General features: G+C 44.1%; 1 protein-coding gene across 5 annotated transcripts in view; it reads left to right on the forward strand.

Annotated features, from left to right (window-relative positions):
* The first annotated feature begins 1,351 nt into the window (after positions 1-1,351).
* wu:fb13g09 (multidrug resistance-associated protein 5) overlaps positions 1,352-27,365 on the forward strand; it is a 53,849-nt gene continuing 27,835 nt past the window's right edge. For 2 of the 5 annotated variants that reach the window (XM_042340566.1, XM_042340565.1), the window contains exons 1-11: positions 1,352-1,685; positions 11,925-12,103; positions 13,429-13,584; positions 16,495-16,642; positions 18,125-18,358; positions 20,766-20,939; positions 21,541-21,688; positions 22,257-22,405; positions 23,115-23,222; positions 24,009-24,374; positions 25,504-25,575. In XM_042340566.1, the coding sequence (XP_042196500.1) occupies positions 1,644-1,685; positions 11,925-12,103; positions 13,429-13,584; positions 16,495-16,642; positions 18,125-18,358; positions 20,766-20,939; positions 21,541-21,688; positions 22,257-22,405; positions 23,115-23,222; positions 24,009-24,374; positions 25,504-25,575 (1,776 nt within the window). In that variant the 5' untranslated portion in view covers positions 1,352-1,643. Of the gene's footprint in view, positions 1,686-11,924; positions 12,104-13,428; positions 13,585-16,494; positions 16,643-18,124; positions 18,359-20,765; positions 20,940-21,540; positions 21,689-22,256; positions 22,406-23,114; positions 23,223-24,008; positions 24,375-25,503; positions 25,576-25,676; positions 25,896-26,507; positions 26,696-27,365 lie in introns of those variants that run through there. The other 3 variants (XM_042340569.1, XM_042340567.1, XM_042340572.1) reach the window with 2 other exon arrangements.

Raw genomic sequence — 27,365 nt, forward strand, 5'->3', positions numbered from 1 at the left:
CCAAGATTTCATTTTAACGTTGACTGACCAGTGATTCCTCATATTATTAAACCACCTCATTATTTTTTTCACATGATTTCAGTATAATTATTTGGTGTCAACCTGGCTGTGATCTTAACACTTAAGAGTCAGAAGGTTGTGGGTTCAAGCCCCATGTCTGAATTGAGCTTGCACTCTGGGCTCCAGGCATTAAACCAAGTTCCCATCTCCCTTGCCAGCAAAACTACTGTGATGGTTTGACTTCAATGTCATCAACTGCAAGAATTATTATTCTCCTCCTCACTGAATTTTTGTTGTGATACCCTCAATAGTTATGCTGTCCCAATCACTGACTGAAGCGTTGATTGCTTCCAAAGTTATAATGGGTTGTATTGCCCTATCACTAAGACTTTGCTAGGCCAAAGAAAACCAGGGTCCATCCAGTTTGCTTTCCACCATGTTTCGCTTAAAAAATATACAGTCAATTCGCTTTGCCTGCTTCACGTCCCCCACCCATTGGTGGGCGGGCGGACCTTCAGTCCCTCTGCCTCTTCCCCTCCCTTGCCTCCTTCAAGACCGGTCTGAAAACTCTCCTCTTCGACCGTGCCTTTGGTCACCCTCCTTCCTTCCTGTACCCCCCCACCCTCCACCGTCCCGATCCTGACCCCCAGCTCGGGTCTGAAACGCTGATTGTCCAGCGCCTTGGGACGTCCTCCCGATGTGAAGGGCGCTGTACGAATGTAATTTTGTTGTTGCGGTTACAGAATATTCTGTGAAGCACTTTGAGACGTCTGGAAGACGTGATAAGGCTCTATATCAAATGCCAGGGTTATTATTATTATTATTATTACTATTATTAAAAATGCTCCGTGATGCTACCGCATGAAGGGTGCTATATACATGCAAGTTGTTGTTGTTGTATTATCTTGGCAGTCGCACGCACGTTTCACGTCCCAAACTATATATTGTGCAACTCTGTATTGTATATGGGTACAATTATATATATATATAATGATAATAATCCTTGCATTTGATATAGCGCTTTTCACGTCTCCGAGACGTCTCGAAGCGCTTCCCGGGATGGACCGTAAAGTGAACGGACCGCGCGTTTGTGGGCGAAAGGTGACCAGCGGCGACCCCCGAAAAACAGCGGCGGATCGAAGTGACCAAATTGTTATTTTTTTATATATATATACACACACACACATATATGTAAATACAAATACACAACAACAACAACAACAGTTGATATCAAGATATGGTATATTAGACAGTAACGTGTGTGTGTTGGTTCTCCTGCGGTGGACAGTCGCGTTGTGATCGCTTTCTGATCCCATTCCTCTCCGCAGATCGATCGCTGTTGCGGTGTCGCTGTCGCTGCGGAGTTTTGCCGTTGCGGTGAACCTCGGGAGCGGCGCTTGTGATTGGCATTGGGTTCCAATGACGACGAGAGAGAGAGAGAGAGAGAAAGAGAGAGAGAGAGAGAGACTCCCAAATCAGCTGATTCCGGTTCCAACCCCGAGACACACACACACACACCCGGAGAGGGAGGACAACCGATGCTGAGGAGCGACGAGGGACAGATCTGTGTCCCCCCATCACCACCACCATCACCATCATCATCACCGCCGCCCCCTCCTCCCCAACAGTAACCCACACTTTACATGGAAGAGGTGGAGCCCCATCTCAGTCCTCATCTCACGCCGGTAAGTACCGCATCACCGCTCACCAGTGCCACCCGGAGCCTTGTCTGGTTGTGTAACCCCCACTCACCCTCACCCCACCCCTCACCCCCACCCCTCACCCCTCACCCCCCTCACCCCACCCCTCACCCCCCTCACCCCCACCCCTCACCCCCCTCACCCCCACCCCTCACCCCCACCCTCACTCCCCTCACCCCACCCCTCACCCCTCACCCCCACCCCTCACCCCCCCCTCACCCCCACCCCTCACCCTCACCCCCACCCTCACCCCCCTCACCCCTCACCCCACCCTCACCCCTCACCCCTCACCCCCACCCCTCACCCCCCCCACCCCTCACCCCCACCCCTCACGCCCCTCACCCCACCCCTCACCCCTCACCCTCCTATTCCCCCCCTCACCCCCATCCCCCCTGCACCCACTCTCCACCACCCTCACCCCTCACCCCCCTCACCTCAGCCCCCTCTCCACCCCCCACCCCCCCTCACCCCCATCCCTCAGCCGACCCCCCTCACTCCCACCTCTCACCCCCCCCCTCACCCCCCCAGCCCCACCCTCAGCCCACCCCCCATCCCCCCCTCACTAAACTCCTCCAGTGCTGGTGGTGGTGGTGTTGTTGTCGTGGTTCTCTGTACATAAAAAAAAGTGTGGCAGCTCACGATTACTGCGGGGGGGTTGGAGGTTGGGGAGTGGTTTCCCCCCTCTCCCCCTGGTCCCCCCCTTTTCCCCCCTCCCCCCCCCTCTCCCCCCCTCTCCCCCCCTTTTCTCCCCTCCCCCCTTTTCCCCCCTCCCCCCCTTTTCCCTCCTCCCCCCCTTTTCTCCCCTCCCCCCTTTTCCCCCCTCCCCCCTTTTCCCCCTCTCCCCCCCTCCCCCCTTTTCCCCCTCTCCCCTGGCCACACGGTCTCTGCTGTTCCTTTGAGCCCCCATTCCCTGCATAGAAGTCGCTGGAGATACCCAGGGCTGGTAAAACCCATCATTTCCCGCCCCCCTCTTTGCGGGGGTGGGTGTGTCCGGTGGGAGGGGATGTGTGGGGTGGTTGGGGGTGGGTGGGAGGGGATGTGTGGGGGTGAGTGTGGGTGGGTATGGGTGGGTGTGTGGGTGGGAGGGGATGTGTGGGGGTGAGTGTGTGTGGGGATGTGTGTGGGTGGGCGTGTGTGGGTGGGTGTGCGTGTGTGGGGTGTGTGTGGGTGGGGGGATGTGTGGGGGTGGGGTGGGTGGGGGTTGTGTGTGGGGGTGTGTGTGTGGGTGGGAGGGGATGTGTGGATGGGTGTGTAGGTGGGTGTGTGGGTGGGAGGGGATGTGTGGGTGTGAGTGTGTGTGTGGGTGTGTGTGTAGGTGGGGGTGTGGGTGGGGGTGTGGGTGTGTGGGTGTGTGTGGGTGTGGGTGGGAGGAGATGTGTGGGTGTGTGTGTGGGTGGGAGGGGATGTGTGGGTGGGTGTGTGAGTGTGTGTGTGTGAGTGTGTGTGTGTGTGGGTGGGGGGTGTGTGTGGGTGTGGGTGGGAGGGGGTGAGTGTGTGGGGGTGTGTGTGTGGGTGTGTGTGTGGGTGGGGGTGTGTGTGTAGGTGGGGGTGTGGGTGGGGGTGTGTGTGGGTGTGGGTGTGTGTGGGTGGGTACTGCAAGGAAAGGGATGTCCAGCCTGCTGTCTGATGCTGCAAAACACATGTGATTTTCCGATGACTAAGGTCAAGACATTCTGTACAATCTTTGTGCAGTTGTTTGCCAGCAATTTGCCCAAGGCTTGCCCAAGGCTTGCCCAAGGCTTGCCCAAGGCTTGCCCATTTTGGTACATACTGGGGAGTCATGCAACAGCCTTTCAACACTCAGCGAATATATTAGGGGGATAAAAAGGGTTTTGGGGACATAAACACACAGACAACAACAACATTACATTTATAGAGCGCCCTTCACGTCGGGAGGACGTCCCAAAACCAGTCAGGGGTCGGGGCCTGAGCATGGGGGAGGGGTGAGGGGAAGGCAGAGAGGTGGGAGGGCGACCAAAGGCACGGTTGAAGAGGAGGGTCTTGAGACCGGCCTTGAAGGAGGCGAGGGAGGAAGCGAGGCGGAGGGACCGTGGGATGGAGTTCCGGAGTTTGGGGGCAGAGAGGCTGAAAGCCCGGCCACCGATGGAAGGGCGGGTCGGGCGGGAGACATGGAGTAGACCGGAGCCCGGTGAACGGAGGGAGCGGGCAGGTTGGTAGGGAGTCAGCAGGTCAGAGAGGTAGGAGGGGGCCTTAAAGGATCTTGAACTCGATCCTCTGGGGGTTGGGGAGCCAGTGGAGTCGAGCGAGAGTGGGAGTGATGGGGTCACGGAGCCTGGTGCGCGAGAGTACACGAGCTGAGGGGTTTTGGATGATCTACAGCTTGTGAAGGGAAGAGTTGGGAAGACATACTATATTTGTTGTGGGGTCTAATTTGCAGGTTGGGTTAAAAGCAATCTGTGAAATTTTCAGGTTAGTTTAACCATTCATTAGCGATATCAAAATGCAAGGCTTATTATGATGCATTCAGGTACCCTTAATTATGCGACTGACACCATTGTAAATAATTACAGGATCAACCATCTGTAAACCCGGTTTACTTATATAATTAAGGGCTCCAATAAATCCATCTGTACACGTGCGTGGGTTTGTTTGCACAACCAGCAAATTTTGCACGTGGCTTCTTAAAGTCAGCCCACCGTTCAGACGCCAATATCTGCAAAACTATGTTTGGGAGGGGGTAATAATGTCGTCAGATTGAAATACTGCTCTTTGAAATATAGATTCTTACCCCCACCCCAAATGGTTCTGTGGCCATTGATCATGCAACCAGGTGTTGATCTAAAAAAACAATGGACTTGTAGCTGATGGCTATAAATACACCAGTCGATCTTTTTCCAGCTTCGGAGTGTAATGCACACAACAGAATGGCAGGAACTATTTTTGTGTGGTTTTTCAGCCAACCTTTCAAAAGGAGACACTGACTTTATGCGTACACCAAAGTGGAGCACTGCTTACTCTGGTCAGGGTATGTGGAGGGCCACACAAGATTGGTTTGGATAAAGAAGGCCCTTCGAGCCTTCTGATCTCATCCTTCCAGAATACCCGCCCTCCTAACTTCTCATCACAGCATCGAGCTGTTTTTTTAAAGATAGTTCTGCCTTCTGGCTCAACCACCCTTCCGGGAACCAGACAAAAAGGATTGGGGTGTGGCCAGAGATAAGTAGTGCAAATAAGTTAGAATTGCATGTTTTCAGTTCTTTGGTTTCCTATCTTAATAGCAGGCCTCTGTAAAACGTGGAGTCCTGTAGCTTAGTGGTTAGAGCACTCGCCTTGCAATGCGAGAGGCCCTGGGTTCGATTTCCGAGCGGGAGCGAAATGTTGGGCAAGTTTTCTTACTGCACACGCCTTTGTTCTCCTTGGAGTAGGTTGGAACTCGTTGTGAGTTTCACCCACAAAATATACAACAACAACAAGATTCCATTTATAAAGCGCCTTTCACGTCAGGAGGACGTCCCAAGGCGCTGCACAGTTGGGTCATGACCCGAGCAGGGGGGAAATGGTCAGGGGAGGGGAGGGAGCGAGGAGGGGGGAAATGGTCAGGGTGAGGGGAGGGATGGGAGGGAGCGAGAAGGGGGAAGAGAGTCGAGAGGGGAGCTGAAGGCTCGGTCAAAGAGAAAGGTTTTGAGACCGGCCTTGAAGGAGGAGAGGGAGGAAGCAAGGCGAAGGCACTGGGGGATGGAGTTCCAGAGCCTTAATTCACTTTACAATATATTCTGTGAAGCGCTTTGAGACGTCTCGAAGACATGATAAGGCACTATATCAAATGCAAAGATTATTACGTGAGAAGTTGAGCTGATCAATGTTGTTTTTCCATTTGATATACGGTTGGTACCCAATGTCTACTGCAGTTTCTCATTGGGACCTGAGGCTGTAGGCAATAGCAGATTGATGGGGATCTGTGATCAGCCTTGTAACATGCTCAAAGACATTATTAAAATCCGCTTGGTATGTTACAGCTTTCAACCTGATCTCAGCCATTGTTTAGGCTAACTTTTTTTGATGCATGAATTTCATTATTTCAGTGTTTTTCATTTTATTTTTCTCATTTCAGATTGGTCATTGACATTCTTACTGTCACTGCACATCTTTCCCCACTGCTACAATCTAATGATGTTCTAATTGCTGCCAAGTCTTGGTACATATTGTAAATAATAATCTGCGTATTTGATATAGGACCTATATTATCAAAACTTCTCAAAAGCGCTTCACAGGTTAGTTCCTGTGAGGTGCAGTGATAGTGTATTAGTGGGCAAACATTATTTGATTAGGAGGTGGATCTCTATGCCACCAGAAATAGCTTTATAATGACCAAAAAATTATGACCATCATGCATCATATATGAAAAACCCTATATGTGGCAATTGAGTTAATAATACAAGTGCAATACAGTAAACTGAGGATAACTCGTCACTCCAAGGGAAAAGAGCTCAGTGATGAATTATCAGGAGTGACGAGTTAGCCATAAATACGTATAAATACATGAATACATATGGCCGGGATATTGGCAGCCAGAGGATTTAAGTGATATTGATAAGTTAAGCCAGGGTCGAGTTATCAGGTGTTTACTGTATTTGGATCCCTTGCAATTAGTGTACAACTGCCGCAGCTTAATTGAACTTATTGTAAATTTGATGCCTTAGCAATGAAAAGCTAATGGACCCTAAAAAGTTGAGCCTGGCTTATGGCAAGTGGCAGCTAAGGAGCCAGAGTGATGATTGAAGCAAAGGCAGTTTGATGATAAATTGGTTGGAATATTAAAGCAGCTTATAAACTTCCAGAAAAATGAATCCTTTTTTGGCCATCAAAGACAAATTGCCTAAAACAGTGGTAGCCACTGCACAGCTGTCAAGACGTGGCCCACCGAACTCTCGCACTAGTCTAGATGAGTCTGCTTTAAATCAACACTATTTTTCCCCCAGTAGCTTCTGAGTGGCGAATGTTTACGGCATGTCTATCAATCAAGAAATATTCAATCAAAAAAATGTATTTGTTTGATCGACCAAAAACTTGGCTGCCACTAACTTGGCTCTTGTGCGTAATGGAATCGACGCTTTGAATTTTTCAACTGTTCCGTGATAGGTAACACGTTCCTATTTGCAAAGAGTCTTTGCTAATATTAAATAGTTGCAAGTGTTCTACGTCAATCACGGCAAGTACACGTTGTGCTTACTTCCAGCAAAATCTGTACAAACTATGTTTAATCTCCTGGGTTCTACAACATTCGTACTGTCATTTCATCTCCCGTTGTCGTATTGTTAAACGCTAAAAATGCTCAAAACTGCCTCGGGGATAAATCAACGACATTCCTTTATGTTCAGTTCGTGCAACAACTTTCCATATGTCAACACTGCATTGTGGAGAGTAACTCTGCCTCCCTTCCTCCACACAGCCCCCACCCCATTTGAAGGAAGTCTGCAATGTTATCTTTATTTTGTTCCCCAAGAGTGTCTGAAGAGGTTCTTCTACTGCACACAGTAGGATTGAAACAAAGTGCTACTGAGTCATAATCTTCTGGAAGCAATCCAGCAGCCTCTTTGACATTGGATTTCTGGCAATTTGCACTGATTGTGTGATGATTTCCTGGCTTGTGCACTGTAAACGGCCCGGCAATAAAAAGTCGGCACTAAATTGCTCAAGGTCGACCACCGAGATGACGTCAACCTAAATGGAGGAAACAAGTTATTTTATTTAAGATTTCATTGTGTGCAAGTGAGCGTTTTTAAGACAAACGGATATACAGCAACAACAACTTGCATTTATATAGCACCCTTCACGTGGGGTAGCGTCCCAGAGAACTTGAGATATAGATATACATCCATGTTCTAAAAGGTCAACTTAAATAGGATTGGTAGCCAATCAAAAAGTGCTATCGTTGGTTTGGTTGTGAGCAGAACATGGAGTGTGTCGAGCTTTGGGCAGTGATTCTGTAGCTGGACGGGGTTGGCTAAGAATCTGGTGCGGAGGTGGGTACCCAACTCCTTTTCAAAATCGATCTGCTAAAAAGAAGTATCCTTTTTCTATCTTTGTTTTAAAATCCTTGGTCTTTCTGTCACTTTCTTTAATATCCTCTTTGCCTATTCCTGGTGATTTTTGAGTGGATTTGTTTAAAGCAGCAAAATCTTTGGAAGAGTAGGTTGGGCGCTGGTGAATGATGATTGCCAGATGGCCATTAACCTGGGATATCCTGGTGACCATTGACATTTCTGCTATTTCATCTATATCCCAGGCTCCGTCGATTCTTCATATTAATTCCCCATCATGCCATTGACGCTCAGTTTAAACCAAAATATTGCTAGATTTTTAAAAACCTTTAACTGTAAATGTGACCAAGATTTAAAAATAATAATAATCCTTGTATTTGAGATAGCACCTTATCACTATCTTCAAGCCCTCTCAAATTGCTTCACAGAATATACTATAAATAATAATAGTAATAATAATCCTTGCATTTGATATAGCGCCTTATCACGTCTTTGAGACGTCTCAAAGCGCTTCACAGAATATACCGTAAAGTGAATTGACTGTATATTTTGTGGGCGAAATGCGAAACACAACTCGAAACACCTTTGGCTCATTTCATTCTGTCCTTTCGCAACTGCAACCTGACTGTCTTCCCTTCACAGCATCAAGCTGTTTATTAAACCAGTTCAGTGCTTGACCTCAGTCAAAAGTCCTCAGAACAGCTGTTGATTTGTTGACGTAACAAAATCCTTTCATATACAGGGTGACAAACAATTTGTGATACCATTACAATGTCTACCAAGTCTTAATGAAATGATTTATTTTTAGATATACTGTAAAGTATATCACAACCTTTTGGTCACTCTGTACATGAGGTAAACAGTTTTAAAATGATAACTGAGAGGTTTAGAAGGGAAATTAGGGGAGGACCTGTTCCACAGAGAGAGTGGTGGGAGTGTGGAATTCTCTGCCAAAGTCATTTGTTGGGACGGCTACCATGTGCATATTCAAAATAGACTGAACACGCAATTAAGTGAGAATAAAGTTGAGGGATATCTAGTCCCAAGAATTATCTCACTAGCAGTGACCAGAGACTCTACTGCAGTGTCCTGACATGACTTTGCCTTCATCTTTTATGCTTATAACTAACATGTATTGAATCGATGTGTGTTTGCATTCTCTACCATTTTGGTAGACTTCCAGCAGATGTAATTAGCCCAGGAGTCCCAAGCGGAGAAAGCCTATTTTGGGAATACAAACATACTTTATTTGTGTGTGATGTGGAACGTGGAGGATTGCTTTGCTGTTGTTCAGAGAATTATACAGCACAGAAGGAGGCCATTCGGCCCATCGTGTCTGTGCCAGCATTGATGGAGAAGTCGATGTAAGATGAAGGATTGAGAGGCCGTGCCCTGTAAATGAGCAGTGCTGCTTTAGTCGTGGGTTATGAATGGGTCACTGAGTGTGATTAGCTACGAGGGCAGGAAGAAACTTGTCATCTTATTTGACCTCTGCTCTTTCATGTGCTGCACTGATTTAATACACAGCAGGACTCACTTCAGATGTTTCTTTGCAATATCTCAGAGACCGTTGGGGAATCATCCGGAAAATATATAATAACATATATAATAATCCTTGCATTTGATATAGCTTATCATTTTCTTGAGACGTCTAAAAGCGCTTAGAGAATATATTGTAAAGTGGATTGATTGTGTGTTGTGTGGGCGAACTGTGGCAGCGAATTACAAACAGCAGTTTCCCGCAAAGAGTTGTGGATTGAGTGACCAAAGATTTATTTATTACCCCCGGAAAGCAATCAGGTTCCTACTTGCTGCTAGGCAAATAGAGGCGTGTGGAATAAGACGTTGTGCCTTAGGTTTCACCCTACCCGGGTCCTCTTGCTTGCGTGGTGAGCGCACTAACCTATGGGACCACACAATATGTATTTTCTTGACCCACAGGAACACTGTGAAAATGCCACTGAAGTTCTCTGATATACTCAAATAGCAGAAGTGCTGATCAATGTGCAACTGATTCCTGTAAATCAACAGTGTTTCACGTTTGAGTTTCCTGATTTCAGCTGGGTGGCTACAGTAGTATAAGAAGATACTTCCTTGCTCTCCCAGTTGGGGAGGGGGAAGCAACAACAACAACTTGCATTGTTATAGTACCCTTCAAGCAGGGTAGTGTCGCAGAGTACTTGACAGGCACAAGGCCAAGCCGGGGGAGATGGGGAGTTGACCGTATAGGAATGGGAAGGTCTTCAGGTGCCCCTCAAGCAAGGTAGTGTCCCAGAGCATTGACAGTGACAACTTATAATACTGTGCAAACTTCACTGTAACAAAGCTGTGCTGTAACAGTTGGGGATGAGATTATTGCTATTTAGTGATCATGTGGCAGACGTCAGAGAGAGCATCTGCCAGAGTCACTGCACACACCGCCATCCACTCAAAAACAAGCAGTTTATCCTTGGGCACTACATCCCTCATGCAGCATTCTTGAGTTTTCTCTGTACCTTCCTCTCCACTTTGTTTTTCTACGATGCATTAAACTCAGTGACTAGAGAAACAAACACCAAATGGATCTCAACGTGGGAAGGCTGGCATTTTTATTTCAGGAGTGTTGAAGGAGAAATCTTTCTTAACTCGACCGTGATTTTGTCACCCAAAATTTCATAGCATTAGGTGCAAGCAACAACAACAACTTGCATTTATATAGCACCCTTCATGCAGAGTAGAGTGCCCGGAGTGTCTTAGATACAAGCTTGGCACCTTCTAAGATACGAGGATCAGATTGTGTTTTTTAAAAACACTGGCGTAACTCAGAAGTGACAGTGGGAATCCAAATATACAGCTCCCTGTACTGTTCAGTTCCAAGATGACAGCCCTGATAAGAGGTCAGCAGCTTTTCCAGTGTGTCTAATTTTTTTTAAATTAAGTAAGCCATTCATAATGGCCCAGAAGTTCAACTCTGCCCAAGGTGCAACTGAGCCACACAGGTTCAGGAAGGTTTCCAGATTAAATCACCGTCTGTGTTGAGTTAGCTGTGTGGACGTGAGGTAAGGAGAGAGCTGAAATCCCTATGTCTATTATTAGCTCTATGGGTCTGATGTGAAAATGATCATTTGGGCAAGCCACTGGAACGTGGTCGGTGGCCTTGAAACCTTGCCCTAGCGTGAGGTTGCACATTCCAGAGAAATACTGTGTTTGAATAAATCCTTACTACCGGAATACATATCTCAATGAATGGTGATGATCTATACCATGGGAATAGATGCTGCTGTTCAAAACAGTATAATTACCGAGTAGTATAGAAATACTGCTGCATGATATATAACCAATATAAGAACTGACAGAGGTGCACCGGTAATTATAATGTAACCATGCTAATGACACGTTACACCCACAAAATATACAGTCAATTCACTTTACAGTATATTCTGTGAAGTGTTTTGAGACGTCCCTACGAAGTGATTATGGCACTGGATCAAATGCAAGGATATTATATTATAATCAACCTTTTTGGCATCTTAATTGTCTCTGGTCTTCCAAGTGACATTTCACCCACTTTTGTTTTGGCTTTTGCAAAGTTTTTAGTCCTTCTGACAATAATTAAACTCCAGCAATACCCCCGTCACATCCCCTGGAGTCTAGAATCCTTGAATTGCAGAATAATAATCTCTGGGGTTAGGTAAAGCAGCGAGCATCCCTCTATAGAGAGAGAATTTTATTCCAGACATAGGGACATTTCCTTATGTCGGTGGCATTCATGTGTGGAAACTGTCTGGTTTGGATAATCAAGCATGGTGTTGAGTTTCCACATTGTAGCAAGCACCCAAAAAAAATGAGTAGTTACCAGAACAATATGAAATGTGTGACAGTAAATACCAGTGCACAATAATAATAATAATCCTTGCATTTGATACAACACCTTATCACATCTTTGAGACGTCTCAAAGAGCTTCATAGAATATACCGTGAAGTGGATCGACTGTGTATTTTGTGGTCGAAACGCGGCAGTCAATTGCGCACAGCAGTGATGATAATAACGATAATTCTAATAAATAATAATAATCGTTGCATTTGATATAGTGCCTGATCAGGTCTTCGAGACGTCACAAAGCGCTTCACAGACTATACTGTGAATTGAATTAACTGTATATTCTGTGGGCAAAACTCTTTCCTGTACAAACTTCAGTTGCGATACCAGTTGAAACCCCTTCATTTGTTTTATTATAATCAGGTATTCTATCCAGATGCACCTGAAGCAGATGTCCAGGCAGAGGGACTTCCCTTCAACATTTTCTCTAACCTACACAAGCTGGAGGACGAAGAGAAGGAGCAGGAGGAGGACGAGCAGCAGCAGAAGGGGAAGTACCATCAGAGCCTCCACCTACTGAAACCCTTTCGAACAACACACAAGTAAGTCAGGATGGTCCAACCTTTTGGCTGCTGAGGGCCGGATGCCCTATTTGAGAAATGTCCACAGGCCACATAAGCAATATTTCTGTGTTTCCCTTGCATAAGGTAACAGTTATGGGTTATGGAGGGAGCCGGGGGGGGGGGTGGGGGGAGGCAAATGAAATGGAAGGGATGGGTGAAATTGGCCCGTGGGTTGCGTGTGACCCACCGGCTACCAGTTGGACCACCCTGAAGTCAGTCAACATCCAAGAGCAAAGATTTGACTGAACCTTCAATTTCTCTTCTGTCTCTGTCTTATTATGTGAGACACTTGCTGCCTACCATATAGGGTCTGGTCTCCAGGGTCACATCTGATAGTGGAAACAAGAAAACTGAAGATATGGGCAGAAAACGTGGATAAAAAGCTATTTGTCTCGTCTGCTGATTTATTAAATTCATCTTCTGGTGCATTACAGCACAGGGGTTAAGCTCCCCAATATTCCTTGCTTTTTTATTGATATAGTGTCTTAAAATGCTGTTGAGTGTCTCAAAGCACTTCGCAGGATATACTGTAAAGTGGAGTGAATGTATTTTGTGGGCAAAACGTGGCAGCCAATTGCTCACAGCAGTGTCCCACTAACAGCCATGGAGTGAATGATGAATTTTATTTAGGGGGAATTTGTTGGTCAGGTCACCAGGAGACAGAAACTCCCTTCTCTTTTCGAATAGTGTCGTGGGATCTTTAACGCTTGAACCCACAGCCTTCTGAGCCAGGCTCACACAAAAGCTCAGTTGGTAAAGCCACTGCCTCGTATCAAACTGAGCCTTGCAGACCTCGGAGATCAGTATTGATTACTGGTCTGTGTTGAGCTGGCTGTTCTTGCTAGGGCAGCAGTTAGGGGCTTCAGTATTCCTGGGCTTTGCACAGAACAACAGGTAGAATCTTGATCACCTCCTCTGAATGCATGTTCTGGTGTGCATCTTAAATAAAGGCAGAATGGGCTTGACTACAATAGAAAAGCATGACAGCACTAATCTGGCCTCTTTCTCTGATTGCTAAAAACAGTCCCCTTTTTTTCAAATTACATCTTTATCAAGCGTTTAGCTATCAATGTAAGATAAAGGCTATGAGATTAAGAGCAGCTACTTGGGTGAATATAATAATAATTCAATAACTCTTGCATTTTGATGTATATTGCCTTTCATGTCGGGAAGATGTGTATTTTGTAGGCAAATGTGATATTTTTGAAGGCAAATGTGGCATTTGTGTGTGCTGGATTCATTGGTTCTGTGATTTCCACCTTAGGATGGTAGTTTTAGTTTTGTTCTGTTTCTTTCTCTTTCAGGCACAAACATCCTATAGACAACTCCGGCCTCTTATCTTTTATGACCCTGAACTGGCTTTCCCCTCTAGCATGGAAGGCGTACAAGAGTTCCCAGCTGGTAATGACCGATCTCTGGGGCTTGTCCTGCAACGAATCCTCTGAAGGAAATTCTCGGCGGTAAGAGATTTTGCAGCTTTAAAGCTATTCCTGTAAATCCCCTCCAGCTTCTCATTATGTCACTGAACTCTATGTTTAAAGGTGATTAGGATAAAAAACTAATCTATCTAGATAACTAGATGATTATTTGGGAAGGACAAGTTGGGGAGAGCGCAGGGGAGTGGGATTGATTTGAATAGCTCTTTTCAAAGAACCGGCAGAGAAATGATGGGCAGAATGGCTTCCTTCTGTACTGTATAATTCTATTCTATGGTTCTATGATTCATCCTCAGTCCTTCCTGTTATTGCGACAGTACTTTCTGATTGAGAAAGCTGTTTTTATTGCGGTGCACTAAAGAGGCTCGAGTTCTGTTCCCAATAAAACCCTGTTTGATCTTGCCTTTCGTCAACATCCTATCAAATTCCCCTCAACAAACCTGTGTCAGCTAAGCTCATTTAATACCACTTTGATTCCAAGACTGTGGGTTCAAGCCTCATATCAGGACTTTTAGTCCAGTCCTGCTAACCTATTCAGATGGACTTTTTAAAAAAAGATCTCACCACTTTTCAAAGAGAAAAGGGAGTTTCTCCCAATGTCCTGGCCAACAATCCTACAGATACATTTTACAGTCACATAAGGACTGTTGGTGGGATCTTGATGCTTTCATTTGACAGCGATCCAAAGTGGTTTGAGTTTTGATGTTGCAGATGTTGTATCAGATACAAGGATTATTATTTGTAAGCTCTTTGAAACTTCATTCTGTCTGTAAAGTGCAATATAAGTGCAAGTTGTTGATTTGGAAATGCATATTGTTGCCTTTATTTTTATGCCCTGACCAATAAATTCCCCCAAATAACACTGGTCGCTCACTCTTCTATCTGTGCTCAAACTGGGCTGTTGCTTTGCGCCCACAAAATATGCACTTTACAGTATATGTTGTGAAGTACTTTGAGATGTTGCAACGATGTGATAAAGTGCTATATCAAATGTATGTATGATTATTATGATCAGTTGAGTTTCTTGACATGTGTGAATCAATTTCTGTGCATGAGAGTAAACCATCCAAGTACTTCCGATGCGCCAGGTTGATTTGTCTGTCATCGGCAGCGCCCTGGAGTACTGTGTACCCGCCTGGCTCGGGAACCAGATGACCAAGACCACCACAAAAGATTGACTCCATTGTGATAGTCATTTACCAAGTACGTCACCATAGAGGTAGCTCAGTTCCAAGGGGAATCCTGTAGCTCAGTGGGTAGAACACTTACCTCGCAAGCGAGAGACCGAGATTTGATTCCCGGCCGGGCAAAACGTTGGAAAAGTTTCCTTACTCCAAACGCCTCTGTTTACCTAACAGTAAGTAGGAACCCGGTTGGCAGATCGCTTTTCCTGGGGTAATAATTCCGTCAAAAAAAAATCGCTCACTCAGTCCCCAAGGAAGTGAGAATAAGTTGATTGAAAGATCTGGGGCTGGTCATGTTTTATTACTGAGCTTGCAAATTAATTCCTTAAAAACACTAGAAGCTTGTTGGCAGCAGATGATAAGAAGTCATAGCAGCAAAAACCTTAGTACGTGATGTCTCAAGAAAAACAGCCTGTCTACAGCACTCTGTAAATAAAGGAAATATATTTGGCACAGGTCTGTCCTGTTAGACTGTTAAAGTTAATTATTTTTATGTAGATGCTCAAAAATGAGCTTAAACGTCCTTCACCAAAAATTGATATTTGAGTGCTTTGCCAATGACTCGGTTGATAAAACACATTATTATCCAGTATGACACTGTTCAGTACAAACCCACAAGGTCTTGGATCTGATCGCTGGCCTATATCCGCAGCTGTTCTGTGTTTAAGCGCTCCAAGATGCCACCTCATGTGAAGGCCGCATTATCAATCCAAGTTGTTGTTATTGGCAGCACATGACAGGAAACAACTGCAGCCAAAACCTCGGCACATGGCATCCGCAATAGAAATCTGTTTAACGCAGTCTGTAAGTAAAGGAAAAACAACATGCGGTGTTTTTCCGGGGGTAATAATTTCTTCCAAAAAAATAAAGAATAAATTGGCCACTTCAATCCACGACTGTTTGTGGGACACTGCTGTGGGCAATTGGCTTCCCAGTTTCGCCCACAAAATATACGGTCAATTCACTACAGTATATTCTGTGAAGGGCTTTGAGATGTCTCGAAGACGTGATAAGACGCAGACGCCATATCAAATGCAAGGATTATTATTATAACACTAACTTTATTCTATTAATTCATTCATGAAATCAGAATCTGATTGCGTTTCAAATTACCTTGAGATAACAGTACCTCCATTCAATGTTTGAGTGAATATGTTATGACGTGTGGATGGTAGCCAGGGAAGCATTGCTAATCTCAACATGGTCCCTGTGTAAGTGGATGAACATGGTGGGGGGAGAAAATATTATTTTCGTGGGTAGACACAATGATGCTGGAGCCAATATAGCAGCTGCTCTGGTTCCAGATTAACTCCTGTGAAAGGGAGTGAGTGTTTGTCAAATTATTTCTTTGGCTCTGGCTTTCTCGTTTCCCCAGCAGTGTTGAGAGCTTTGGATGTCTCAGTGACGCAAGCTGGTTATTAAGGCGAATATTTCAGGGTTTATATTGCAAGCACATTTGCCTTGATATTTATCACATCTTTACTATTTACTTCCTTGCAGCTGGATTTTGAATAGTCACTCTTGTGGTTTCTCGCTTGGTGTACTGTGGCTTTTTTGGATCATTTGCCCTTTTATGTGAAGGTCAAAGAACTCTTGAGATGACACCTCATCATCTGACAGAATGCAGCTCTCTCTTCCCCCCCCTCCTCTTCCCAGCCTGGAGCCTTCGAAATAGCTTTGCTCATAGTCGAATGTGCTCCAGCTGTTGTTTCCAGTACGTTAACTGGGATTTGTTCTTTTTCACACACAGATTTGAGAAGCTTTGGCAGGATGAATTGAAGCAACGTGGACAAGAGAAGGCCTCACTTGGGCACGTAGCGTGGCGTTTTTGCAGAACACGGGCACTCATTGCTATTAGTTGTCTGATGATTACAATGCTCGCTAACTTTGCTGGTCCTGTAAGTCTTTCTTTTGCTAAAACATTCGCAAAATGCCAGGGTAGTGGTTTGGTCTCTCAGCTCATGACTGTTTCTGCGCCTTGGGACGTCCTCCCGACGTGAAAGGCGCTCTGTAAATGTAATTTTGTTGTTGTTGTTTGTGGGACGCTGCTGTGCGCAATTGGGCTGCCCCGTTTCACCCACAAAATATACAGCCAATTCACTTTACAGTGTATTCTGAGAAGCGCTTTGAGACGCCTCAAAGACGTGACAGGGCGCTACGTCAAATGCAATGATTATTATTACTATGCGGTTTGCTTGAGATTGGTATGAAAGAGTTCAGCAACATTTGGACCTGAATGTGGGTATAATCCAGTGTTTAAGGCAAAAATCTCCTTCGGTTTTGACAGTAATATGTAGTGCAAAGGTAACTCATTCAACGAAATGAAGAAAATCTTAGTTTAGGGTTTCCGTTCACTATATAATCTAAACATAGTCCTTGTGTAACTGGATGAAGCACTTATTTTCATGGCTAGACACAATGATGCTGGAGTCAATATAGCAGCTGCTCTGGCTCCAGATTAACTCCTGTGAAATGGACTGAGTGTTTGTCAAATTGTCTCTGGCTCTGGCTGTTCTCATTTCCCCACCAGTGTTTGGAGCTTTGGATGTCTCAATGACCCAAGCTCCCAGAATTGCTCCCAGTTTACCTCGAGGCCACAGTTTCACAGTTTCCCTTTGCACACCCCAGATCTCTGTTCACCCTGATGTTGAGATAAAAATTATGTATTTCGCAAGAATTAAATGAGGGCCTTGTGGAGAACCAGTTTATGTTAAGTAATAATTAACCCAATATTCATGTGACGTACAGTGAAACAATGAATGTGATTGTTGAGCAGGCCCAACTGAGTGTTCAGTGTTTGCACTTAAACCTGTTGTACAGAGCATTCAATAGTGCCTCCCTCCGCTCAGCCTACTTCACGTCCCCCAACCTCGCTGTTAGCAGGCGGGCCTTTTGCCACTCTGGCCCCATCCTTTGGAGCTCCACCCCGCAGTCCCTCTGCCTCGCTCCCTCCCTTGCCTCCTCCAAGACCCATCTCAAGACCCTCCTCTTCGACCGTGCCTTCGGTCACCCTCCTTCCCCTGCCCCCCCGCCCTCCCCGATCCCGACCCCCAGCTCGGGTCTGAAACACCGATTGTCCAGCGCCTTGGGATGTCCTCCTTGGGACGTAAAAATAGGATATCTCTGGCTAGTGAAAACTTGACAAGACATTTGTGTGTGTGTGTGTGTGTGTGTGTGGTGGGCGGGGATATAGGAGTGGGGCTAAACTGATAGATCTTACAGAGAACTGCCACAGACACAATTACCCATTTACCTTCAGTGCTGAAACAAATTATGATATATAAAAACGCAAGTTGTAGCTGTTGTTGTTATGAATGTAAATGCACTGTAAATCTCGAGTCCAGTAGTATCATTTATTTTATTCTTTGTTTCTCTAACAGGCTTTTGTCATTCGGAGACTGTTGGAATATTCACAAGGCTCAGAATCGAACCTTCAGTACGGGCTGCTGTTGGTGCTGGGCATTTTTATGGCGGAGCTGGTTCGTTCCTGGTCATTTGCTCTGACCTGGGCTATAAACTATCGAACAGGGACTCGACTCCGGGGAGCGTTGCTGACACTGGCCTTCGAAAAAATCCTCAAACTACGAACCATGAAAGACATGACTGTTGGAGAAGTGAGTGTCTCACTGTTGCTTGTTTATCATAAAGAAACAAACTCAATAAAAATGTGGTCACTCAATCCACGACTGTTTGTGGACACTACTGTGTGCTTTTCTCCCACAAACAGTCAATTCACTTTACAGTAAAATTGTGTGAAGTGCTTTGAGACGTCTCAAAGACGTGATAAGGCACTATATCAAATGCAAGATTATTATAAGAACGTTAGGCTTTGATGCATCTATATTAGTAATCGTATATGAATGCCATGGCAACAATATTTATAAAAGAGAATTTAATACTCAATAAAATGGAGTTCATTGTAACATGGGTTTGGGAATAGTTAATTAATTAAAAATAATTAATTAAAATTCAAAGCTTTCATACTGAAACAGAAGAAATAAATTCTAGGTTTTACTGCACAGGTAAAAGGCCATTTGGTCCATCGTTCTGTGCAAATTGGCTTCCACGTTTGCCTAAAAAAGACATAGTTACTACACTTCACAGTATACTGAGACATCCTCCCAACATGAAAGGCGCTATAATTCAATTCACTTTACATTGTATTCTGTGAAGCGCTTTGAGACGTGAAAAGCGCTATATCAAATGCAAAGATTATTATTATTATAATCAATGGTAAGGATTATTATTAATGTTATGATGGTGCGAGCTTCACTGCTGGAACTATCTCCTCCTGATCCTAATTCCTTCCTTATTCCCAATGTTATGCTGTGTCTTATTCCTTCAATTAGTTATCCAATTCAATGTCAATTTTTTTTTGGTCTAAGCTTCAAAAGCCTCTTGTCCAAAAGCAATCTATATTTTAATAACTTTCTGTGCAAATGTCTTCCAACATTCTCCTATTTATGGCTGTGGGCAGATTGGCTCCTGCGTTCGCCTACAAAATGCACAGTCACTCTTCACATTGGGACAATGCCAAGGTTTTTCTGTTAAGTAACAATAAAACCTCATCAGTGACCCAATGTGCAAAGTACTATATCAAATGAATTATTATCAATGCGTCATCAAATGCATTTTATTTTATTATTAACTGGGGCCAGGGCACTGAACTTATTTAGGTATTCCTCAAGTAGGTATTCTGGAAGGATGAGGTCAAATGGGCCAAAGGGCATTTATTCTTCATCCGAACCATTCTTGTGATCTTACCAATGCTTTATATCAACTTAACATAATTTCCATACTTTTCTATGTTACAAAAATGTGTGCTTTATGATATAAAGCAGTTGAAGATCATGGTACTTTCAAGATAATTCAAGATAATTGCCAAAAGAACCAGAGGGGAGAGAGATGAGGAGAAATTTCTTTACGCAGCGAATTGTTACGATCTGGACTGCACTGCCTGAAAGAGTGATGGAAGCAGATTCAATTATAACTTTCAAAAGGGAATTGAATATTTACTTGAAAAGAAAAAATTGCAAGGTTATGGGGAAAGAGCGGGGGAGTGGGACTAATTGGATAGCTCTTTCAAAGAGCCGGCACAGGCACAATGGGCTGAATGGCCTCCTGTACTGTAACATTCATGACTTGCAGAGACTTTTTAAAGGTTCTGCGTTGTATCTCCTCACGTGTATTTACTACGTGACTCTCCCGGTTCAGTGCAAGAGGACTTCAAGTGAATTAAAGCACTCAGCATGTGTTTCATGTGCTTTAATCAGTTCTTTGTCCTCTTGCAGTGCTGAGTTTGCGTGGTTGCACTTGACCACAACGTAAATGTCTCTATTGCAGAGCCATCTTTTCTATTTTATGCGCGATGGCAAGAATGGGATGAACATTTTTGTTTCTTCCTCTGGGATATCGTGCTCACCGCTCATCCGTTTCCTGAGGTTTTTTTTTAACGAAGGGCTGTATGAGTTGGAAATATTTTGCTGCAGAATCAAAACTTGGTGGGAAGTAAATTGAGAACGCCCTTTTGTAATCAGAAGTTGAAAGTTATAAGCTTGACAGTCAACAATCCCATATGCAAGCCAGTAAATGTAGAAAATATACAGTGGCGCTCCTAAAATGCTCCATTTCTATAAAACCAAGGTTATTTCACTGAAATTAAGTGGAACGCACAACATTAATAAGGCGAGTAAGTGGATGGAACAATTTAATAATAATAATAAACCTTGCATTTGATATAGGGGCTTATCATTGTCTTGGAGAAGTCACAAAGTGCTGCACAGAATACTATAAAGTGAATTGACTATACAATTTGTGGGCGAAACGCGGGATTTATTCACATAAGATTATTTATTTACACAAATCGGATCGTTCGTCCCGTTTCTCGGGCTAATATGACAAGTTAAAGTGTCGCCAAAAAACCCTGACTGTCCAGCGTCCTGGGACGTCATTCCGATGTGAAGGGCACTATACAAGTGTACTTTGTTGTTGTAAGGAATAACCTTATCTTTCATGGTTCAGTTGGTGAATATGTGCTCCAATGATGGACAGCGCCTCTTTGACGTGGCCTCCGTGGGCTCTATGCTGGCAGGGGGACCCATGGTCGCCGTATTGGGAATCGTCTACTCTGCTTTGTTCCTCGGACCGACTAGTCTACTGGGCTCAGCTGTCTTCATTCTTGTTTATCCATTACTGGTAGGTGCCATGTGGAATTCTCTCAGCTCCTATGTTTCCAGTGGGCTTGGGCTTCTGGAGAAAATGGTTAGAATTTCCTTTCAGTCCATAAATCAATGATGGTAAATTCTTGAGGAATGGGTGATTACAGCATTGCCCTTTCAACCCATCTTCAAGTCCGGGCAAGATTGAGAAGAGTGACTTTTTCTGAATGAATCGTGATGGGAGGGAAGACAAAGTATATTTGAGTCCCGACTCTTCATGACTTTCTTTCCTACTGCTTACCTTGATTGGAATCTTTCTTACTAATCAGCCTTGCTTTGCTCATCTCACTTTCTCAAGTTAGCTCAACTTGGGTGTGTGTGTGTGTTGGATGGGTGGGGGTTTAACCAGGACGGAAGTGGGCTTCAGGTTTCTCATGCCTCACAGGTTCAGTGGGAGAATTTCCCCTTTAAAGCTCTTCAATAATGTTGAAAGGAACACCATACTATCTTATACAGAAGCTGCCTTTGTTATCGCTTGAGACTATTATGATGTTTGTTCAATTATTCCCAAGACTATACATTTTTAATTCTCGAAATTCACCTTTTAAAGGCCTGTTCATTTCTTTCCACTTTTACAGATGTTCATCTCTCGGTTGACGACTTACTTCAGGAAAAAATGTGTGTCTGTCACTGACAGGCGTGTGCGACTGATGAATGAGATCCTAAACTGCATCAGGTCTATCAAGATGTATGCCTGGGAGAAGCCGTTTTCTCAAAAGATTCATTGTAAGTTGCCATTACCGTTGTGAGTAGTTCTTCTGAGATCTCAGACAGACTGGTCAATTTGGTCAGATGAGGTAAGACATTGGAGTAAGGGGAGAGTAAAAGGGATCTTGCTAGCCTGAACTGGCACTGAGGAGAAATCAACAACTTGCATTTATAAAGCACCCTTCACGCGGGTTAGTGTCCTGGAGCGCTTAAATCAGTCAAAAACAGATCTGCCGTAGTCCAAAGGAATACTGGTTAACAAGCTTATCTGGCTGCTCAATAAGGGTTGTATGTGATCGATGCATTGAGTCTGAAAGCCAAAGCCCAAACTTTTGATTCACTTTAAAAGGGACATTTGCTTCCAGGATCTTGCAAAACAAGCTACCAGCACAGTGGGCGTTGATGCAAGAGGTGATGCGCGTTATCAAATCCACCGTTCGTGGTGGTCGGAGCCTAAGTGGCATAAAATGTACTTTAGTCTGGCCCAAAATGCTGACTTGCTTTCTTTCTGCTTCCCATTGATCTATTCTGTGTTGCTCTCACTTCCTTTTGTGCTTTGATGATCATATTTGCTTTGTGTTTGCAGCGATCAGGAATGAGGAGAGACATTTTTTAGAGAAGGCGGGCTATGTGCAGAGCATCACAGTGGGAGTAGCTCCCATCGTGGTGATTATATCCAGTGTCTGCACCTTCACACTGCACATGGCCGTGGGGTATGATCTCACTGCGGCTCAGGTAAGCACAGTCACTGCAAGAAGCAAAGTGGGGAATCGGGTGGAAATTCTGCCTCATTTTGGAGTCCTGTAGCGTAGTGGTTAGAGCACTCGCCTTGCAAGCGGGAGGACCCGGGTTAGGTTCCCGGACAGGGCAAAACCTTAGGCAAGTTTCCTTACTTCAAACGCCTCTGTTTACAGAGCAGTAAGTAGGAACCCAGTTGTTAGTCGATTGAAGATCGCTTTTCAAGGGGTAATAATCCCTTCAAAAAAATTAAAATAATAATAATTTGGTCACTCAATCCACGATTGTTTGCTCTGCCCAATTGGCTGCCGCATTTCGCCCAAAAATGTACAGTCTATTCACTTTGCAGTATATTCTGTGAATCGCTTTGAGATGTCTCGAAGATGTGATAAGGCACTATATCAATGCAAGGATTATCATCATTTTGCTTTACTTCCACCTCCTGTAATGTTTATACTATTTCCAAGTAACCCAAAATTTCAAGTCACTCGAGTGTCATTGTACAACTATTGATGATCTCATTTTATTATCACATAAAACTATATTCTGATCAATACAATCAATGTGATTCCCGTTTTGTCACCAAAGTGTCATTGAAAATCAAGCGTCTTTGAGTGCAATAACTTCTAGCAATAATTATGCTTTAGAAACTTTCAAAAATGTGACCGGAACTTAACTCCACTTTTTTTTGGTTTCCTCCTTTTAGGCATTTACATTTGTTGCAGTCTTTAATGCCATGACCTTCGCCCTCAAAATCACACCTATTTCAGTAAAAGCTCTGTCTGAGGCATCTGTTGCTATGGACCGGTTTCAGGTAAAAGTTTGCAGTTACAATGAAAACTTAATGTACCATAGACTTGCACGGTATGTATGATGAGGTGCGACAATGGATATATTAAACCCTGAAACATTGACTCAGGCCTTGTTCTGGTAGAATGCCTTTTTTTTTCTTGCCTGGCATGTCTTTTAAGGCTTATTTTTCTGAATAATAATAATAATAATAATCCTTGCATTTGATATAGCGCTTTTCACGTCTTCTAGACGTCTCAAAGCACAGAATATACTGTAAAGTGAATTGACTGTATATTTGTGGGCGAACGCGGCAGCCAATTGCGCACAGCAATGTCCGACAAACAGTCGTAGATTAAAAATGACCAATTTATTATTTTTTTTGTTTTTGGAGGGAATGGTTGCAATTGGCCAAGCAGGGCCTTGTCCTTCGAATCAATCCTCCGCCCCACCATCGGTGGTCATGCCTTCAGCCACGATGCCCCGAACCCATGGAACTCCCTCCCTCAATCCCTTCACCTTGCCCCCTCTCCACCATTGTTAAGCGCTCTGGGACACCGCCCGGCAAATTGTTGTTGTTGTGTCCTATTGATACTGTCAGGGCACAAGTACTTTCTACCTAGATGACAGGTACGAATAACACAATGGAGGTGAGGGTTCTTCTGTAGTGGAATGACTCTGCCTGCTGATAAACCTGGTCGCAAATATGTCCGATTCCTTATCAAGGAGTCAGGTTCGAAATTGTCAAACATCAGATTTCCATTACATCCATTTCTGATCCTCACCTGTTTCCTCTTTAAACTCTCTTCAGAATTTGCTTTCAATGGAAGAACAGCAAGTTATCCGGAAACAGCCTGAAAGTGCGCTGAGTGCCATAGAGTTCCGGGACACCAGCCTGGCGTGGGAAAGCAGCAAAGCCTCTCTCTTCAAGAATCGGCAGAACTCCATTTACCAGGGTGGAGCACAGGTGAAGGCAAAGGGTGAGAAGGAGAGGGTGTTGAGGAAGGAGAAGTTGAAACTCTACATTGAAACTGATCCAAAGGACTCACTAGCGGCACAGAATGGTCACCTGATTGTGTTCCCCAACGAACCTCTGAACCCTGACAATGTTGACGGCTCTTATACCGAACCCAAAGTTCAAAGGATCTTACACAACGTCAACCTAACTATACAACAGGTATTCTTAACAATTTATGCAAGCGGCAAGAGTGAACCATTTAAAGCCCGGAACACAAACGTAACAGAGCATGCCTTATTTTGGAGAGAAATTATTTTTTCCCTCCCCCATTTTATTTGTGGTGAATGTTTTGTGCTTATTGAGGTGAAGGATGCAATTTGTATGAAGTGCAACATCAATCAGCTTTTTCTGCTCAGTGCCAGTACTCATCAAATAGCAGATAAACTGTAGGGATCAAGCTTTCTTGACTGCCCCAGTAATTGCATAAACTCAGTGAAGCACCCTCAAACGCACTCACGGGATGAATAATTTACCCCTTGGCACCTTTGGATGGATAGAAAAGCAAGACCAATGAATTTGAATGAAAACATAATGTAGACCAAGCTACAAATAGAGAATTGAGTGATTGCAAACTTAACAAAATTGTCAAGTAACTGATTAGAGATTTTTGATTGTTAAAATGTGGCGATCACTGTTGAAAATTGGCTTGGTCCTCTTAAAAATTGCTCTGTCTTCCATTAAAAGTGCATTGCTTTTGCTGCAAAAAGATATAGATTGTTGTCCAGTCTGCTCCAGCCCCCAGGGCAAGCAAATGTTGAATTGACATAAGATTTTCCACGAGTCAATCCTCTCCACTGGCCTGATGATGCACTTTAAACCCAATGTCCTTAAGTGAGAGTGTCCATTGAATCCACCGCTGTTTATTGCTTCCACCTACTACTACAACTTGTGTTTATATAGCACCCCTCACGCAGGATAACGTCCCAGAGCGCTTGACAGTGGCAGAGCACGATGCCGTGGGGTACACCACAGGTGACCGGGCGGGGGTGGGAGGAGAAACTGTTTGAGGGAAGTGAAGGTGGTTTGTTAGGTAGGGCTTGATAAAGGAGTTGATCAACTCAACAACAACTTGCATTGATATAGGGTTGTCCATGTGGGGTAGCGTCTCGGAGCGCTTAACAATTGTTGGTTTTCTGTGGTAGGAAAACAACAATCTTCTAAATTTTTGTGTCATGTTTCACTTAAATACCATTTGAAATCTACATTGTCCATGTGCTTCAGTACCTTAAAGATCTGCGTCCTGTTGATTTTCAAGTGATTTCTCTACCCCCTCCTCTTTGTTTGCAAGGGTAAACTGGTGGGAATCTGTGGCAGTGTCGGCAGTGGGAAAAGTTCCCTGATCTCGGCTATCCTGGGCCAGGTAAGACCTGGATCCATCTGAAATAGCAATGTTTTTTTTGCTTCAATCATCTTTGCTGCTGCTTTTCTGTCTGTGATCCTGATGAAATGAATAGTGGGCGGGTGGGTGGGGGGAGGTGGGAGTTGCTTTGTTTGCTAGTGCACCTTACTGTTAAGATTTCAGGTAAACCGTAGGTCGCTTAAGGAAACAATTGAGTCTTAACGTAGAACTAAGGCAGGTTAAGTTGTGGAAAGATAAGAGCTGGGAAGATCCTCAGGCACTGGAGACATCGCACAGAGGACCAGGAGGAACAGAGCGAAGCAAATTGGACAACAGTGATGGTAAGAGCTGCTATTTGTTGCACCTTTTTCATCTTTCATGCCAGTCTTTTGACATTTCTTTCCATTTGTAGTGTTATTTTCTCACCACATAGACCCATTGTAATCTGAGTTTTTCATTGGACATTGCATGTCATGAGGCCAACTCACTGCATGCTAAATCACAGCAAAGAGTACGGTTAATTGAACGAAACATCTTCACCTTTCTAATTGTAGTTGATATTTTCATGTTTGTTGTAAAAGTAAAGCCAGGGGAAAGATTGATTTCCTTCATTCAGTAATGGGACTCCTCGTTTCACAGCGATTAGGATTTAGGCAATAACCGCTATACTCTGCCTCCCTATTTCTTGATTCATTTATCTTCTCCTAATCTTTCCAGACTTATCGGGGACTTGTATCACAGGTTGGGTTGCTCAATACAATTACAAACCACATTGCACATGGTCTATTAGAACGAACAGTATTGAAGGACCATATGACCTCTTGTCCCGATTTTGCATGTTGATATTTGATGTCTCCTGGCATCCATTACCCATTATTGTTAGCGAAAACTTTGACTGTTCCCAACAGTACTTGCCTGGCCCCATGTGATGATTGCATTCCTTTTAAAATTAGAAGGAACCCCTTGCAAATCACATGGCCTGCTATGGACAGGAGAATGATGGGATAATTTATTGATTGTCTGAGCAACAATGAATCAGCAGTCAGATGAATCGCAAGCGGGTATGATCAGATGAATGGCCACAAAGATGAATGAATGAATCAAATCAATCAATCAACCTTATTGGGCGAGTGGAGAATGGGTGAGATAACAAATATTTGGGTGAAGGAAACAAAAAAAAGTTAAAAATGCCTGCTTCTATGATTCTTTTCCAATTGCATTTCTTAGGGACCATCCATAATTTTCTTTCTCTCTCTCTGTCTCTCTTTCTCTCTCTCTCTCTCTCTCTCTCTCTCTCTGTCATCTCTCTTTCTGGATTCATAGTCTTAAATTGTGCAAAATTATTACTTTTTTAAAAAAATTAACTCACTATTTTTTCCCCTCCTCCAGACAGCCCTGTATTGAGGCAAAACTAACAGTTACAGATGTTATTAATTTGGTTAAAATTAATAGCTTTTATTGAGTTCATTTTCTGTCCATAATTCACACTTATAACGTTTACATTTCCTATTATCATTGTGTTTCTGAATTGCAGTTGTGGTGGGGAGCCACCTTGATTGCTATCTGAGATTATGGGCTTTACTTGTTTCTCACAGTGGTAATTTTGGACGGCTGCATCAAGGATTGGTGACGGCTCTGGTTTGGCAGAGGTGACTGTTTTTGGTCATATCTGGACCAGAGCTATGGAGGTTGTATCAGACGAGATCAAACCCCTTGATTTTTGGAACAAACATAAAATTGACTTGTAGTTCTATGTTGGGTCAAATCAAGCTTACACTAATGGTAATAATAATAATCCTTGCATTTGATAC

The sequence above is a fragment of the Callorhinchus milii genome, unplaced genomic scaffold (assembly GCF_018977255.1).
Source record: "Callorhinchus milii isolate IMCB2004 unplaced genomic scaffold, IMCB_Cmil_1.0 Scaffold15, whole genome shotgun sequence".
Lineage (NCBI taxonomy): Eukaryota > Metazoa > Chordata > Chondrichthyes > Chimaeriformes > Callorhinchidae > Callorhinchus > Callorhinchus milii.